The 17648-nt window shown below is 42.6% G+C and overlaps 1 protein-coding gene across 5 annotated transcripts in view; it reads right to left on the bottom strand.

Annotated features, from left to right (window-relative positions):
• The window catches only part of kcnq5b (potassium voltage-gated channel, KQT-like subfamily, member 5b), a 138984-nt gene that overhangs the window by 35403 nt on the left and 85933 nt on the right, over positions 1–17648 (bottom strand). For all 5 annotated transcript variants that reach the window (XM_085278093.1, XM_085278095.1, XM_085278094.1 and 2 more), the window contains exons 2-3: positions 5547–5637; positions 418–544 (exon numbers count right to left, since the gene is read on the bottom strand). In XM_085278093.1, the coding sequence (XP_085134219.1) occupies positions 418–544; positions 5547–5637 (218 nt within the window). The remainder of the gene's footprint in view (positions 1–417; positions 545–5546; positions 5638–17648) is intronic.

Raw genomic sequence — 17648 nt, 5'->3', positions numbered from 1 at the left:
CTCTTCTTTTGCTCGCTCCCCCGTCAGTGCTGAACAGTGACGACCGGAGCTTGCGACGCACTCGCTGACCTCGGAGCCCTGCTCTCCCTCCCTGCGAGCGCCCTACTGTACTTTGAAAGAAGCAGCAGAGCGATCCTTGTCTAAACAGTGGAAAGAATAAAAGGCAGTTAATGCAACCTCATTACGTAAATGCTCTCTGCGCTTATGAGGCCTGACCACAGCTGAAAATGACACCAGCAGACTTTGGTCAATAGCGTGCCATGGGCTGCATTCACAGAGAGGACGCAGAGCGGTCCGCTAGAGGGCAACTGTAGGGTGAAACAATGAGAAGGGAATGGCTTTGTAGCTGGAAAACAAAACCTTTAAGCAGCGAATTAATCACCCAAAAAAAAAGAAAGGCGTGGCCCAAAGACTCACCGATGACACAAAAGGGCTTCCTGGCAAAGCGCAGCCGACCCTGCCATCCTCTGTAGCGACAGCAGCATCCCGCTGACCAGATACGGATGATGAATTCCAACCCGAACACCACAATCATCACAAACTCCTGTTGGAAGCATAGAAACAACAGTTGTTTTGGAAGCGTGTTGATGACGGCAACAGAGAGCATTAATCTGGTTTTCCAGGGATTAAATCAAACACAGTTAAGCCAGTGGATATATTAGACAGGAAGTAAACAGTTATGCACCAAATACACTGGCAAAGAGAGAAGCAGATGTAAGGACCAGAACAAATGTGCCTGACAGTCCGGGTCATGGTTGGACTGAGGAGAGACAAACTTACAGGTTGTTGGTGGAGCGCGGCTGATGTGTATAAAAGAAAGACACAGCATAGTTTTGGCTCAGTATTTTAACATCAGGCTCTGGGAACTGAGCAACTGGTCTCCACAGAGACTCAAAAGTCAAGCCAGTGTAAAAATGCCACAAAGTGCAGTTCCTGTAATGTCCACTTGAGGCTGTCTCCTGACGTGAGTCGATCAACGTAGACTTCGATGTTAAAAAGTCCAATTTTACAGCAGAAGTAAACAGGTTTACAGCCTGGTATACAAACAGAGCTTTGATCTCTACAGCTGATTTCTCCCTTCATAACAACTGAATTATTTTTTTTAACAGTGTTTCAATATCAGAATCTGACATTGTTTCAATGTCAGATTCTGATATTGTTTCAATGTCAACAGTATTAGAAAATATAACGTCGAATCAATGTCAGGTTTCAACATTGATTCAATATCAAAACCTGACGTTGTTTCAATATTAAAAAAGGGTGCAAGAGTGACGTTAGGTCAACGTTAGGGTCAACGTTGATTCAATGACATCACCTGATATTGACAATGTTTCCTTGCTATCTGGCTTGACGTTAGGCACTGTTGGGGGTGTGGTAGGTCGTATCTTGGCTGTTACTCGTATGCTGGGCTTTACCTTTGCTAAATGAACCAGTGAACTGGACTCTGCTGTTAGTGCTTTTTGGAGCTTTTTAATGCACTTACTTGACCTGTTGTGCTTTTAATGGTACGAAGCGACTGTCCGAGAAGTCTCCTTCACTTCAATTCAGTTCTAATATTATTTCATTACTTAGCACTGATGCTAGCCACAATGCTAGACCCTTTGGATGCGTTTCAGGAAGATCTGCCAAATCAAACCCACTGTGGTGACTTAACTTAGCACTAATTAGCAGATATGTGCTCGAGTAGACTGTACAGTGTATAGATGTAACCTGCTAACCAAGCCAGCTAGCATTAGCTCAGAGGTTAAGAAGCTTGAGTTCTGTCTACAGATGTTATAAAAGATACACGCTGCATTCTTTTTAATGGCCACCAGGAGGCAAAGACATCTGGTCCTGAAAAGTAAACAGGAAACAGTCCTTCACACAGAACTCTGTGAATGCTTTCCTGCTGATTTTATGAGCTCAGTCACTCATTTTAGAAATGATTAATTATCTGTTTTCTTCCGGTTATCCGGGGCTGGGTGGCAGGGAAAGCAGCCTAAGCAGTGAAGGTGCTCTCCCTCTCACCGGCCGCCTCCTGTGAGGTGTTCCTAAGCCAGTGGAGAGATGTAATCTCTTTAGCCACGGCATCTCCTCCAACCTAAACTATTTATTAAACTCTTTAAAATTTGGTTATTTAATCACTGGCCAGTTACTTGTCAATCATAAGTTGTTGTTTTAGTTGTTTTATTGACTTATTGTCTTCTATATTTTACTGCATCACGGTTGTGCATTTTATTGATTTTAGTGGTTTTACATTGTTAAGCACTTTGTGCTGTGTGGACTGTTGGAAATGTGCTATATAAATAAACTTGAACTTGACCTTGACCACAAGTTAATGACCAATGAGCATGCTCCAGCTCCAGGCGTGATCAGTTTGACAGTCGGATCCACCTCTCACTCATCACATCTGGTTTTAAAACTTGAGGCTTTATAACGAGACCTCACTAACCCCTGGATGATGTCATGATAGCCTGTCTATATTTCAGATGCAAATACCAGCAGCACATTATCTTGGGCTGGTCTTATTATTTTGGCACATCAGTGTAAATTTACATTAGTAATTATTTGCTGCATTGATCACATGTCATTATACGTCATTAATGCAGTGTTTGTCTCATTTAAATGGATGCCGGGTTGACAAAAGTATTGTGTGTTAAAATGACTGAGACGGGTCATCTGTTAATGCACACGCACGGCTTTACCTTCCATTAGATGGAAACGCTGATGCAATTAGCGTAGTGCAATTTGTGAAATGGCAGCTCCAGCTGCAGGGGCAATCATGTGCAGTAAATGCTGCCCGTGCAAAAAAAGTGACCTCTTCTTCTGCAAAAGCTTTTTTTTTTTAAAAAAAAAGAGAAAAGAAAAGAAAAACGTGAAGAGTCTGTTAAAAAGGCATTTCTGCTCCCGTGCCCACCGTTCCTCGCTTTCTTCTCAAGACATCTTTGAACTCAATTTGTTAGTACTTAAAGAAAGTGGAGTTCTCAGTTTGAGGGCAGGCACTTAAATCTGCCATTTATTCTGTTATCCCGAGGTCGACCCCGAGAGTTTTCCCGATGGCCGTATGGCTTATTCATAATGGCAAATTCTCCTTTCACCAATTCATACTTTGGTTTCTGTTCAGAACTTCTTTAAACAAGACATTCAAAGGAAAGGCAACGTTGTTAACTGCTCATCATATTCCTTATTTATCTCCCACTCCTCCGCACAGTTTGTCAGCGATCACAATTAGCACAAATTACACAAATTACTGGGTATTTTCTGCAGACTGCCTCATTTTTCCTCTTTCACTTCACATCTTGGTTAATTTACAGGATCACTGATATTTTGTAATTAATATATAATTTTACTCATGCAGCTAAGTGCATGAGTAAAATGGAAAATACCAGATTACATTCCATGTTCGGCCCCAGCCACACACATCCAGAGAGCCGACCGATCAGTAAGAAAAAATATGTTTACCTGTTTCTGAATACGGCACTGAAATAAAAAAAACATCTCCCTACAATTGTTTTGATTGCTAGCAGATTACTGTGGTCACTGATAGTTTGCAGTGGAAGATACCAACATGTTTGCAAACACTCAAAATAACTGCTAACCAGCAGGGAAACCTGAAAAAGTGAAATGCAAACCAGGAACAGACAACATTCATCTGCAAAGAAAAACTGAGCCAGCACTCGACTTTTTAAACATTCTCCGTTTCCAGTTTGTGACTCAGTTTTTCAAGTTTCACTGCAGCTCAGCGTTTAGAGACAGGTCAGCATTTTGTATGAAAAGTATAGGTCAGCTGTGGGCGACCAAAGGAACCTGAAGTTTTTGGTGCAGCACCAACTTTGTGACCGATTTCACGCAACGGCAGCCAAAATCACTCCGGGTGGTTTCAGGGGTTTCTGAGCGGTCCGCAGGCCTGAGGTCTTACATCTGTGTCAGTTAATCAGACTGAAAGGAAGCGGTCAGATGTACCTTTTGTAAACGTACGCTTACACTGCAATATCTTGAAAATGTGCTAAATGAGGTTACACTGGAACAATGATTATTATGCTCGGTTACTCTGGATGAAAATTTGGGGTCAGCGGGTGACGTGATAAAATAAGGATACAAATGTCGTGTGCAAAGTGAATGAATAAGTCTGTCACATATTTGTTCTCTCCTGAGGTATTATGTTGCTCTTACAAAAACCCTCCAATGTCAGAGACACCAAAGAGCTAGAGAAACTCAGTTTGTGGGATGAGAGTCTCACATCTCAGAAGTCTGAAACTCTCCAGTCAGGCAGGTGGAAGTCACACACCTGGATGCTGAATCTGAGGAGGAGGAAGATAAGGAGGAGAAGAACTGAGGCTTCAAAGATTTAATTAAAATTTGGGAGGTCGCAGGAGGTCGAGACTCTGGTGATCCACTCGCAGGAAATTTAAAATGTCATTTCCTTCTGGTGACTTTTCATGCATCTTTTCAGGTTAAATTTAGAGTGGAATTCTTTTTTCTGTAAGGGAAACGCATCAATCTGCCACGCGATGATAAAAGTGTCCCTAATAAACAGTGTTAGACACTGAATTTCAAATATATTTTTTATATTTTCTATTTGTTTGTAACAGTGGTCCAACTCAGCTGTAACCTTGAACATAAGGAATAAAACTCAATATCAGTAACTTTTGGAGAGTTAGTGAAGGAGGGCTAACTGACATACTATGATGGAAAACTTTGTATGGATTTGAATATTTCTGATGTGGAGCTTAAAGTAGTCAAGGAAGGTCAATCAATAAAGAGCCTGATCATGGAGAGACGACCACCATCATACGACAGGAAGAAGATACCTAAAAGAGCCAAACTGCAGCAAACTGCCTGAGATCACTTCGTGCTGTCTGACTCAATGCCAGCATAAAGACTACAGTCGTACAGGCACCGACGAGCTCACAGTCCGTGACCGACTGCTTTCACCAAGTCCACAGAAAACACACACAGACTGGCTCTACAAACTCCCACACCCTCAAATATCCTCAATACGAGAGCAAGCCGAGGACGATGATCCACCTGAAGTTGAAATTTATATTGAAGTGTTCAAACATGTATGAAAAAGAGCATGAAGAGAATCTCCTGTCAGCTCTTTTTGTTTTTATCAGCTTAGATATGCTGTTATCTGATAAGCTGGGACTGTCTGTGTTATTCAGGCCAGGAAAGATGTTTCCTAGTTTTCCTGCAGACCACACAACACGCACACTACTGACACACACACACACACACGCAGACAGTAACAAATGTCAAAACATCAAATATCAAAATTCATCATATACATATAAATTTATACACAAACAAGAAGCAGTTCTAATGAGAATAATGAATGAAACTCTGCAAACGTTTTTAAATTCTTTGGGAGCATATTCTTTAACTGGTTTAGAGGAGAAAGCTGATCGTGCAAGGAAAGACAAATCCCCTCTAAGGTGGTGGAGCAGCCTCATGGATGGTCTTACTGTATGTACTACACGTATGCTTGGGTATATTGTAGATGTCAATGAATTAAAGAGCTGATTGCTTAGAGTTCCTGGCAGAAGAACATTTTTCCAGGTGCTTACCAGAATGAGCAGGCAGTAGGAGGAGAACTCCTGATGAGCCGGGATGGTGGAGAACACAGAGAGGACCAGGCAGCTGAAGACCAAGACGAACCTGAACAAAAACACAAAACTGGAGTCAAACAGGATGACATCAATGGGCTGACCTCATCCACCACACTGACCAAACCCTCATTTCCACTGGTCCCAAACAGGCTGTGCACTGAAGTGGAATTGTTCCTCTGTGACAAACTCTTGAACCCATTCTGGCAGTGAAGGAAGAGCAGCACACCAACGACCTGGCAGCGCAATCGCACAATTATTTCCTGTCTGCAGTGAACAGTGAGCCCGACCATTATTCAATTTCCTGAGATATCAAGTTAATCATGCTTGTTTGTGCAACATGGTTTGCAAGAAACAAGCAGTGAAACTGCGGCTCTTGGAAAACAAGCAACATCCGACCACTTCCACACTCCCGACTGTCGCTCCCTCCGCCAGGAAACCGTAGCTTTCCATCTTCATTGTTGTGTTTTGTTTTTCCATCACACAAAGCTTCCAAAATGAGAAATATGAGTGCAGCCTTTAGAGCTACAGTGGCTCCTGATGTTAAATGGTGAGAGCACATCTGTGTTTTATCATCTCAGTCTGCTGCACAGGCCCGTCTGACACGCAGTGTGTGTGCGTTTTCTCTTAACTATTGTGCAATGACAGCAACACAGCCCACTTCATGTTACACAGGTCTTGTTTTTAGGCCTCTGAAGTTCGCTTCAAATCATAAACACACCTTTAATTACAGAATTTCAGGTGATTATTTACACTCCTGTTGAAATCCAAGCAACCCCCCCACCGTTACAGAACTGAAAGCAGAGGCACCTTCTGCTGTCCACAATAAAACCGGGTTGCATCTATGAAAAGTATCCACAGTTCCCGTTTACTGCTTGATACAGAATAAACGTCTTTATTGAAATAACTGTGTTTATTGTATATATTACAAACTGTATATATTACAGGCAGGACCAAAGTCAGAGTACCAGAAATGACATTTAAGCAATAAAGATGGATTACAGTGTGCAAGACCTGTTTGAAAGCCTAAGCAGCTGAGAGATGAAGGTTGTGGTCGAATAGTTGGAATATTACCAAGGAAAGACGCTTCCTTTATTACCTTCTTTAGCAAAGGACACAGTGGATCATCCTTCATGAAGGGAAATGAGATACATGATTGAGTGGTTCAGGAAAAAAGTATATCAGCGTGAGTACCAAATGAAGTAGACGGTAGTTTAATCTGCATTTGCCTTCTAATATGTGGGTGTTTGAACTTTAAACAATGATAAAGTGAAGTGACGGCTGTAGTTTAGCTGCCATCAGTCATTTCACATCAGGTAAAGATCCATCCAATCATTTTCATAACTGTTTATCCAGCTCAGAGCTGTTGGGATGCTGGAGTCTATCCCAGCTGTCACTGAGGGACTCAGGTCTCCAGTCTATCACAGAGCCATCCGTCCTCGCCTGCAGCCAAATTACAATCACCAATCAAACACAAACTTCAAAAAGAAAGGCTTCCTCTCATGAATTCTCCTTCACATCTTTCCTTCCTGTCTTGATGTTTTACCTCAGATTCAAGGAAAACACACGGGAGAGAATCTTTTGAACTATTCAGCCTCAACCAGCAACTCCCACGGGTCTGCCTCCCTGCATCTGCATGTAGTCAAAACTAATACGTAGTGTCTACGAGGGATCCTGGTTAGATGCTTCGCAGACTTCAACAAGTCATTTCAGCCCTTTGTCAAAATACCAGAGTCAGCTTTTTCAGTCAGGATGGGACCAGATATCAGATCGGTGCATCTCTACATCTCCAGCATAGAAACGAGGCACTTTGGTGTTATTTTAACCTGGAAACTCACAATCCATTTCCACTTCCATTCTCAGGCCACAGAACAGTCACCACTGGATAAGCCGATAAAGACTCCTAGCTGGCAGCGGACTGACTTTTAAAACAGCTTTGCATGCTACTGGAATTTGAAAAAGGTTTTTCACATTACAATCATTTCCTCTAGGAAAAATATCATTTCTGGCAATCTGACCTTGGCCCTACCCACAATGCAGTTTGTCCCTGTGCACAGCTGTACCGAAGCGGAGACTGGGGACTCCTTCCTATGGGCCCCTCGTGCCAAACTGACCCCAGATTATCACAGAGTTGAAGGGAAGTCTTTCAAGCTTGTCTGCCGGGCCCATCAGGACTACTTCCAGTGTTTGAATGGTGCCTGTGTGAAAATAGTGGGTGTGCAGAGCAGGTCACACTCCCATACCCCACAGAACAGTACAGGACTGTGCTGTTCTGACCCCACTTGGGCCCTCGCCAACATGCAGAGAGCCAAAATGAAGGTCAGGATTTTCCACAGCCTTGGGGATGGTTATGTCATCATTTCTCGACCCATGAGTTCTCCTCCTGCTCTGCGACAGGCCTCGCAGAGCTGCTGGAGGTTCCGAATGAAACGAAAAGCATAAAGTATCGAAAATTTGAGGTTTGCACTGTTGACATTTCCAAAGATTTGAATAATGTGCTTTTGATTGGAGGAAAACATCTAGTGACAAGCATTGTGGTGCTGTCAGCTGAAGCACGAGCTCCTTGTCAGTGGCACACCTACGCCTCTCGCACTTACAAGGTTGTCAGACCGAAAATTATAGAGTGACAATCAACTCCCTTCATCCGTAGCCTAACTCATGTTTCCAGTTTGAATATATTTACTTTAAAAAAAATAGGGGGTGGGGTGGGGGGGGGGGATGAAGTGAAAAGCCCTGTGACAGCATCATTAAGTTCTCAATGAGGTTCATTAATTAATCCCACAAGGTGAGGCTCTCGGACGGCCATGGCCCCCGTGTGTCGTGATGCCCTGCACTCAGAGCTGAAGGGTTCATCTGGAGCATCTCGTTCAGTGCTCCCAGCAGAGTGATCGCTCTTAACCTTCCAAACAACACTGACTGAAAATTAAACTGGCGAACACAAAGAAGGAGAGGTACGTCCTTCCACCTACTCACCCTCCACCTCCCCTGCGCTCGCACGTTGGCCCAGCATCACGGAACAAGTGGTGAGTGCTGCTCTGATTAGCATAATTTAATTGATTTGTCTGCAAAATGAGCTCCAAAACTAATGATATCCGCCAACTGCAATGGTATATTACAGCTCATTATCACTCTGAATTTGATTGGCAGACATTTCTCCACAGTCTCCTTTTTATCTGTCATCTTGGATGATAGGAGGGTAAGGAGAGTGGGGCAGTAAATGGCCTGGAGTGGAATTAAAGCCATGCCTCTGCAGTGAGGACACAGCTTTCACCAGGTGAGCTGCAGGGCGCTCCTGAATGTTTTTTGCCAGAAAGTCAAAAAAATGACTTTGATGCAATGCAAAATGCCACAAACAGACAGCGAGACACAAAATAACCACAAAAACATGCAAAATCACCAGTACGAGGCTGAAAATGACCACGGAGATGTGCAAAAAAGATCAGAGTGAGAAAAGCAAATGGGAGACAGAGGGGCCATTATAAGATACATAAGAATTAATTTGAGCTTTGAATTATGTAAAGCTGCAAAGAATGTCCATCAAAGAAAATAAGAAAGCTGAAAATTAGCAGAAAAGAGCCTCTTTAATACGCCTGGCTGAACACTCTCTGTCCACTGATAATAAAGAAGAAGAATTTTTCACCTCAATGTTTGGTTCAGTGCAAAAAACATAAAATTTAAATAAAACTGGAAAAATAAATCTAAGATGAGGACGTCTGTGTCCTATTAATGAAAGGTCTCTGCCCAATAAAAGACATCAAAATCTGGCTTTGCCGTCTTAAACGTGTTCCTTTCAGTTGTCCGTTTGTTAGGAGCTGGTTTTTGCAGCAGTTCGCAGGTGAGACACAAACAGGTTTTTCTAAAAGTGAGAATCTGCTGCCCGAATGTTTTCATCACTCACACACCTGAATAATCTGCGTAGCAGAGGAAAACGTGCACCCTGGAGCCCTGCAGAGGTCATCGTTTTGATTTGATTTTATCTGACTGCAAACCAGTTCAAGTTTAGCTTGAGCCATAGCTGTACTTTTATTATGTATTTGCCTTTATTGTATTTTATGTAACCTTTTTTTTCACTTATTCAGTTTCAACATTTTTACTTTAGCGTGGCTTCATCTTTGATCCTGATTTTTCTTAATTTTCTTATCGACCATTTCAATATTTTCCTTTTTGTTTTTTCTTTTAAGATTTCTTATTGTTGGATATTATTTTTGCTTTATTACATCTTGTTATCAGCTTTGCAGTTCCTGTGTATTGTGTGTTCATCACTCAGCACAAAAGGAGCTATAAACTAAAGTCTAACTGATTGATTGCCCCATTTAACCTGGTTTTTACACTGTAGGGTCATGTGAGCGTGCTCAGTACACGTGTCACTGTATGCACAGAGCGTATGCAGAACAAGCAGCATGGCGACTCATTCACATCTACATGTGGTGTAATTAGATAAACTGTGCAGGACAAAAACTGAACATATTTCCCACTTTATGTGTCAAATCTGCATAAAGAAGCTCTACTCCCACTTAAAAGCACCTTCCTGATTAGTTCTGTCGTGTGTTAATTGGACCACAGCACACTAATAGATTGATTAATGATGTCGTAATGATCACATGTGACTGGGTTTATGCCAGATGATGTCATAAGCTGTTTTGAGACACATGACACAGATATATTATCTGATGCTGTCCATGGTCCTGAAACCAAATCCTGCTCCTGCCCTTAGATTTTAGTTTCAGAGCAGATGTCACACGATCGAACTTGATTTGTCTTCAGTGATCCCACCTGCCGATCTGCCTTTTCATTGAACAGAGATCAGCTGGTGCACAATCAACAATTATTCTACTTTAAAGAATGCATCGCCACTTTACACATGATGCTGTTAGTGTGGTGCTATAGTGGAAGCTTTGCAACTGTTTAGTAAACAGAGCAATCCAACGTACATTCTGTGATCTGATTTTTAAATCTGAAACCATCAACTGTCTCAGGCTACATTCCCGTTTTTTGGGACAAAACATTAGGACGTCTCAGTGCTGCAACTTTATGAAACCGCTGAATCAAAATTCAACGTAGTTTGATTATTTTGTTTCATAAAGACTTCAAAAAGTGAAAGAAGAAGTAGGATTCCCCACATCAGCTGCATCGCGTATCTAAAATCCAGTTACACTCACAATCTCTACTGACTGTGTTTCTCGAGCTCATGACCTGGAGGGGAGACGGCGTCCTCGCATGCTTTGGCAGAAGATAGTGTTCCCAAATGTCAGAGCACGTGTTGCCAACACTATGAAAACTGAAACCTTTTCACTTATTATGGTGAACTGCGGAGCAGGGGAAGTGTGTGTCACCTTAATGTCCACTGTGTGTTGTCCTCGGGAACTTTATGAGTTGACAAGGAAAAGCAAAACCTAAACCTCCATAAAAGAGCCACACGAGCTCAGAAAAGTCGACTTTTCAGAGGACTGCGTGTCGTGCTGGGTGTTGCACATTTATGTTGTGCGGGTGGCCGGTGTGATCAGATTGTGGAGCAGCTCTTTAAAAAAATAGCTGTTTCAGGTTTGGGGTCCCGGGACGCAGCAGTGAGAAGTTATCTTCTGATTCAAAAAGCTGCCTAAAGCACAACCATCAACAACATAATTAACCACAGTCGTCTAACCGTGACCCAGAAATTTGACCTCAAGACCTTTGACCTTCCCTGCGAGGTTGACATTCCTTCACGCACTCAGTCAGTCATGCATCTGACATCTCAAAGCATTCCTGGCATTCGTCCTGACAGTGTTGGTTTATTCCAACAGCGACGGGCCTCCTCTGTGCACTCAGCACATTTCAGAGACTCACCAGAGGAGGAGGAAAACCTTATCACTTGTTCAGAGACGACCATTTATGGGTCTTTTTATTTTCTGTCAGTTATTTGCTGTCAACCGTGATGAGATTGAGTACTCGACATTACAGCATGCGTCTCTTACTGTTACCACCGCACGTAAATTTGGGTCTTTCAGAGGATGTGCCGATCAATTGTTCGGTGTGTCTGCTCACTTTAAGGACTCATCCTACCATAAACACCGACTTCTTCCAAGATCCACGTGCAATTTGGTGACAATCTGTGCATTTGCTCAAATGACGGAGCATCATGTCACAAAGCAAAAGTGATAACAAAGTGGCATCAAGTGAACATTTCAGATCCATGGCCAGGAAACTCCCACAACTCTTAATCAGATTGACAATTTATGGTCAGTCCTTAAAAAGCACAGTCTGCACATTTATCAACTTGGAGCTCTGATAAGGCAGGAACAGGTCATGCTACACTCTTCCTGCTCAGTCACACATGCATGTAACATATCTGCAGGGCTGTACGTATGAATATAAGCTGTTAGCTGCTACGTGTTAAAAGCCACAGTGCTGACAGTGAGCTGCAGACATTAGTGTGACTGAAGCTCAGAAGACGACAGAGCACATTTCCATAATTCACCTGGGCTCTCTGAAAGCCTGAGCCAGGGATGCGCTCTGTATTTTGTCAAGCAGTAGCAAAGAGGGGTGGGGAGTGTCTCTCATTCCCCATAATGCTGATGTTATGCATCTCAGGCTGCAAGAAGCACGAGTTAGAGCAGAACAAGCTGAATGCGTTTGGGAGATTAAATGAGTGCAAATGAACTTGCAAAGTCGGCTCAATGAGGAAGCGAGCGTGAGGATTTTTGTGACGTCTGACTATTGATACAGCGAGGCGTCTGGGAGGAGCCCCGTGACAGAGGGCTGTTTGCCGCGAGCAGTCTTCAGAATACCGATTACGCACGCACTGAAAACGATGCACGGCGAGCAAAGAACAGAAACTACAGCGCAGGGATTTTCAAACCGTGGTGGCCACATTAAGAATAACAAAACACACACTGTAGCTATAATGTTTCATATTTTCAGTGACGTCCTGCATTGTGGTGAGGGCAGCGGTGGTGTTTATGTTTGAGTTAAAGGAGAGGAAGCTCATCCACCACAGTGGCAAGCTTCGGAATCAACAGATGACAGGAATGTTGCTTCTTGGCAAAAACTTCCAGTTTACAATATTTCTGCAGCCAGAGAACTTCCTTTTTACGTCATTTCATTTAAGTCTGGCTTTCGCGTCTGCACACACGCCGAACCAACGAACCTCCGCCGAGTCATTAGGTACGAGACGATTATTTCCATTACATCCTTAAAATCGCACAGCCAAGAGACGTTCTTCGACGTCATGTAGCTGCAGGCAGCGTTTGGCTGTGACAGCTTTCATTTGCTCCTCTCCTGAGGCGTCTCCTGCTTTATGTGTTTGAGAGGAGAGGACTACATAAACAGTTTATAGATTATTTCAAAATGAGGTTTCAAGCAGTCACCAGCACCGACTGCTTGCGTGGGAGTCATATCACTGCATTAAGTTGTGTGAAAGATTAACTCCAGAAAACACGTTTAATATCAATTCTCATTATAAAACTGAAAAATAATATTTCAGAAATGGGAAAAGCTCCAGGCTTGAATGTGTAGGCAAAATGAGAACTCTCAAGTTCTGTTCTGTTAATGTACTCACAGATTGATCAACAGGAAGACTGTGATGCGATGCGTACAGTGTGCTTGTGCACTCCAACTATGGCCTCACCGCAAGCACTGAAGCCTTCCAAATCAGGACTAATCTCACCATATGAGGCATCCTCTACAACATAGGTGTCAAACTCTGGCCCGCGGGCCACATTTGGCCCGCAGCCTACTTACATTTGGCCTGCGAAGCCATACCAAATTACTATCAGAGCTGGCCTACTGGTATTATACAGCTAATATATATATTGTTTAGTATTAAGCTTTGCTTGTTCCATATTCAGTTTTTCAGCAAAACGTGTTTGAGTCCATAAGAAAAGATTCATTCTTATATCTGGAGGAATAAATATATTTCAATAAATATTAATGTTAGCCCGCGACTTTGTTCCAGTTTTGAATTTTGGCCCACTGTGTATTTGAGTTTGACACCCCTGTTCTACAAGGTGGATACACTGGATACCTTGTGTCCCCAGAACCTCAGGGTCTTGGCAGATAATAAGCCCCCCCCCCCAGTGAGTGGACACGGGCTGATGTCACTGCCTTTTGAAGGACTCAGGGAAGCCAAAGGCTATGGGAAAACACCCAGGTACAACATCCAGACAGATTAAACTCATGAACAGGATGGAATCACCTGGGAAGGACTATTCAGAGAGAAACTATAATCCAGCAGCCTGGAGTTTCAGCATGGGGTTGACTAGAAAGAGTCACAGAAAGTAATCTGAGAACTAACACTGTTTCTGATCTATTGGATGACCCGAGGCAGGAATACAACCAACAGGGCAGTGCGACATGTAGACTAGCTGAATGTGAAGACCAAAAACTCACAGGTCAAAGATCCTGAACATTCCAAAAACCCTTAAGAAGGCGAAATTTCGATTTATCTGTCGCGCTACATTCGAACCATTACTTGTAGCCAGGAGTCATGGAGTTGTTAGCTGATGAGTGTATTTCACAGTCAGACCCACACCCCACTTAGATCCAGCTTAAAACACTGATGGTGAAAGGCTTCACTAACAAATGTCCATCTTTTAACACTTATATCCTACACACTTATAAAGCAATGACTTTAAGTTTCTAAAAATCTTGTATGCTGCATGCCAACAGTTATGAAGGCAAGCTCTTAAAACCTCTTAAGACAGTCACTACATTGTTTGATATTTGCCAAGTAGAAACAGTTCGAAGGCACCGACTCCAAACTGTACACGCATTGGAGGTCGTTCACACTCTCCAAATTAAAAATTCTTTATTGAAGTCCTGAAACAGCTGCTGGCGAATTGAGCTGCTAACATCTACAGTTATGCAATATTATGATAATAAACAATAAAAAAGGACTAACAGATTTTATTAGATTGGCAAAACAGTCATGCACTGTATTGGATCCTGCCCTAAGGACCCTAAAGCGCTTTACACATCCAGCCATCCACCCATTCACACACACATTCACACACTGGTGATGGCAGCTACATTGTAGCCACAGCCACCCTGGGGCGCACTGAGGCGAGGCTGCTGAACACTGGCGCCACCGGGCCCTCTGACCACCACCAGTAGGCAACGGGTGAAGTGTCTTGCCCAAGGACACAACGACCGAGACTGTCCAAGCCGGGGCTCGAACCGGCAACCTTCCGATTACAAGGCAAACTCCCAACTCTTGAGCCACGATCGCCTCAGACGACTCACCATTATCCATTACTTGCTGAAGGAAATAAATCAACTTCTTATTGCGGCTGAATAAACAACAGACTCACGAATACAAGGAGAATTTGACAGAAAGTACAATATGTCTAGCTGGATATGCCTAAACTTTATTATAAAAATACCCCAAATTACTAATATTTCTGAGTATCAAACTAACATTCAGTCATAATGATCATGTGATAAGACAGTGATGTTAACTCAAAAAATGTATCCAATCAATATACTTTATGCTAAACTTACTGTCTCTTCACAGAAAATACACACAAAAAAAATCATCGTCTCTTGAGTGAACTTTGAAGGGAACATGAATACATCATCTGAAAGTCAAACACCAAGTCCAAACTGGAAAGATGATTTTTTTTTAAGCATTAAACTGCACCATCTGTTTTTTATTTCGGCAAAGTGGATAATGATGTGAAAATGACTCAATTTACAGTCAGGTCGTGTTGACATACATTAATCTTGACTCTTTTTTCACATAGAATGCCAATCTGTGGGCTACTGCGTGCTGCAGACCTGCAGCACCAGCACACACATGGCCATATACATGTGTGATGATGCACCGCTGAAGTCATCGGCTAGATCCTGGACTGCAAAAATATTTTGGCCTCTGTTGATAGTTTCCCCAATCATAAAAGCTCTGAGTGGAGTAGTTTGGTTATACTTCATCCACTGGGAGCAGGTAGAGGCGTGGCCACGCTGGTTAAAAGGTGTCTGGACACAGGCGGGTGGAGCCCATCGACCTCACGCTGATGACCACCTTTTAGACTATTTTAGTCAAGTCAAGTCAAGTGGCTTTATTGTCACTCCAACCATGTGCTGTGGTACAATACGCAGTGAAATGAGACAATGTTCCTCCAAGACCGTGGTGCTACATATGACATACGACAGACAATCAACACAGGACCACATAAAGTGCAAGTGTGCAAAAATTGCAAAAAATAAAACAAACACAGTGCAACCCCAGACATAACAGAACGATACAGACACAACAGTGCAATAGAAATGTGCAAAAGGCACGTCTGTTATTTAGCATTAATCAGCTAATACCGGTGTTTGTGCATTGTATTGTAACATAAGTGATGTTACGATGGCTTCATCCATCTTCATCCATCAGATGTGAGTCTGTGGCGTCTGACTCCCTTTAGGAGCCAGACTCAAGTGGTCATTAGGGGACTGCAGTTTTTGGCACTTGGGGATGGCTTTGTTTTTCTGCACTGGAGGTTGCATTGTAGCTAAATTGCATTGTTTTAAACTGTACTACAAATAAGTCTGTATTCCCCTATTATTATCAACGACTTATTAATCCACTCTTTAAAACTAAAACCTGAGATTTTAGTAGGGCACGGTGGATCAGCAGCAGGCCACCTATCCCATTAAAACAGATCTAGCCAGTGCATCTGGACTACAAACAATATTGTTACTAGTTTTCCTTCTGATACGGTTCAGTTTGTAGTATAATTAAAGTCTGTGAACCAAGAACTTTAACATTTTAACCATGCTTTCACTGACGAGAGAAGCAAAGCTTGGATATATAAACATTATAGAATCATATAGCTTCACCTGCTGATGAATGGAAAATGTAGAAAGAGCTCACTGCGTCCCTATAAACTTTATCTTTCAGCTTAGTGGTTCCATCCAATTTGGCTGCAGTTTATTTAGCCATTTTTGCAGCCTTATTAAAAGCCTGACTCTTTCCATCCGTAGCTGGTGTTACATATCATTTCTAATTGTGCCCCAAAAAGGTAATTAGTGTAAAAAGCAGATGGACAGCATGCATCACCCTGTAATGCTTCCCCTTATACAGCAGCTATCGCAGCTCGAGTCCAAAAAAAGAAACAAGAGAAAAGCACGAGGAGCCTGAGTAAGGGCATGCACATAATCCCGTGTGCTGTGAAACAGTGCTCTATTACAAAAGCAAAATGCGAAGGCGCTGTGAGGAGATAAACCCAGCGAGACCACCCACAGAGTGCAGCTATTTCACAGACGTCCTTATTAAGAGACCACAACCAAAATTCAGCAGAAAACTGAAACGTTAAGGACCTTTAAAATGTTTGAAGAGAAAGAGAAACAACTGCATAAAACCACAAGTGTGCAAAGTCGTAAAGCAGCCTGACTGTAGTTTATTGTGTCTGTTCTCTTGTGTTGAGGCACGTAAAGAGCCTCCACAAATTAAAAGTCCATCAGCAGAGCTGCAGGAGGACTTGTAATGGAAAGCAAAAGGGAGGAACTGAACAATTCAGACTTCATAAATGAGCCAGACCCTGATTGTGAAGTTTCCCGCTGTTTATGAAGCTCTGCTGTGTTGTGAAGTGTTCGTCTCACATTTACCGTAATTACCGTATGTTGGTAAGAGCGCACCTGGGGCTGAAATGCTTTTTAAAAATGAGAATAGCTGCTGTTATAGACGTATACAAAAGTGTTTTTAAAAATGGGATGACTTTTTTAGCAAGCTTCGGTTTCACCTTTTCCTCTGTGAATCTCGATAGACACGAGACGAGCCCTTTGGTGCCAGAAGCTTTCTGGTTTCTATTTTTATAGCCAAGTACTACTGACTAATGACAATATCGCAGGCTTTTGGTTAGGAAATGCGTTTGAAGCTTTAAAACATTTTTATTAACTTTGCATCATTACAGAAAGAGACAGCAGCAATGCTGCAACCACAGACCATCACATGTCAATGAAATTCGACAACAAATGAAGCAACTGCTACCGACATGATGTGGGCGTATCCTGAGCCTAATTAATCTCAGCACTGGGGTGAACGACTGAAGCAACTACCAATGGGAGCAAAGGATGCTGTTAAATGGCGTACCTCAACAGTCCTCA

The sequence above is a fragment of the Mchenga conophoros genome, linkage group LG6 (genome assembly GCF_057382185.1).
Source record: "Mchenga conophoros isolate Kocher_MC1m ecotype Shallow Benthic linkage group LG6, M_conophoros_male_GT1.1, whole genome shotgun sequence".
Lineage (NCBI taxonomy): Eukaryota > Metazoa > Chordata > Actinopteri > Cichliformes > Cichlidae > Mchenga > Mchenga conophoros.
This window is presented reverse-complemented; position numbering and strand designations above follow the sequence as displayed.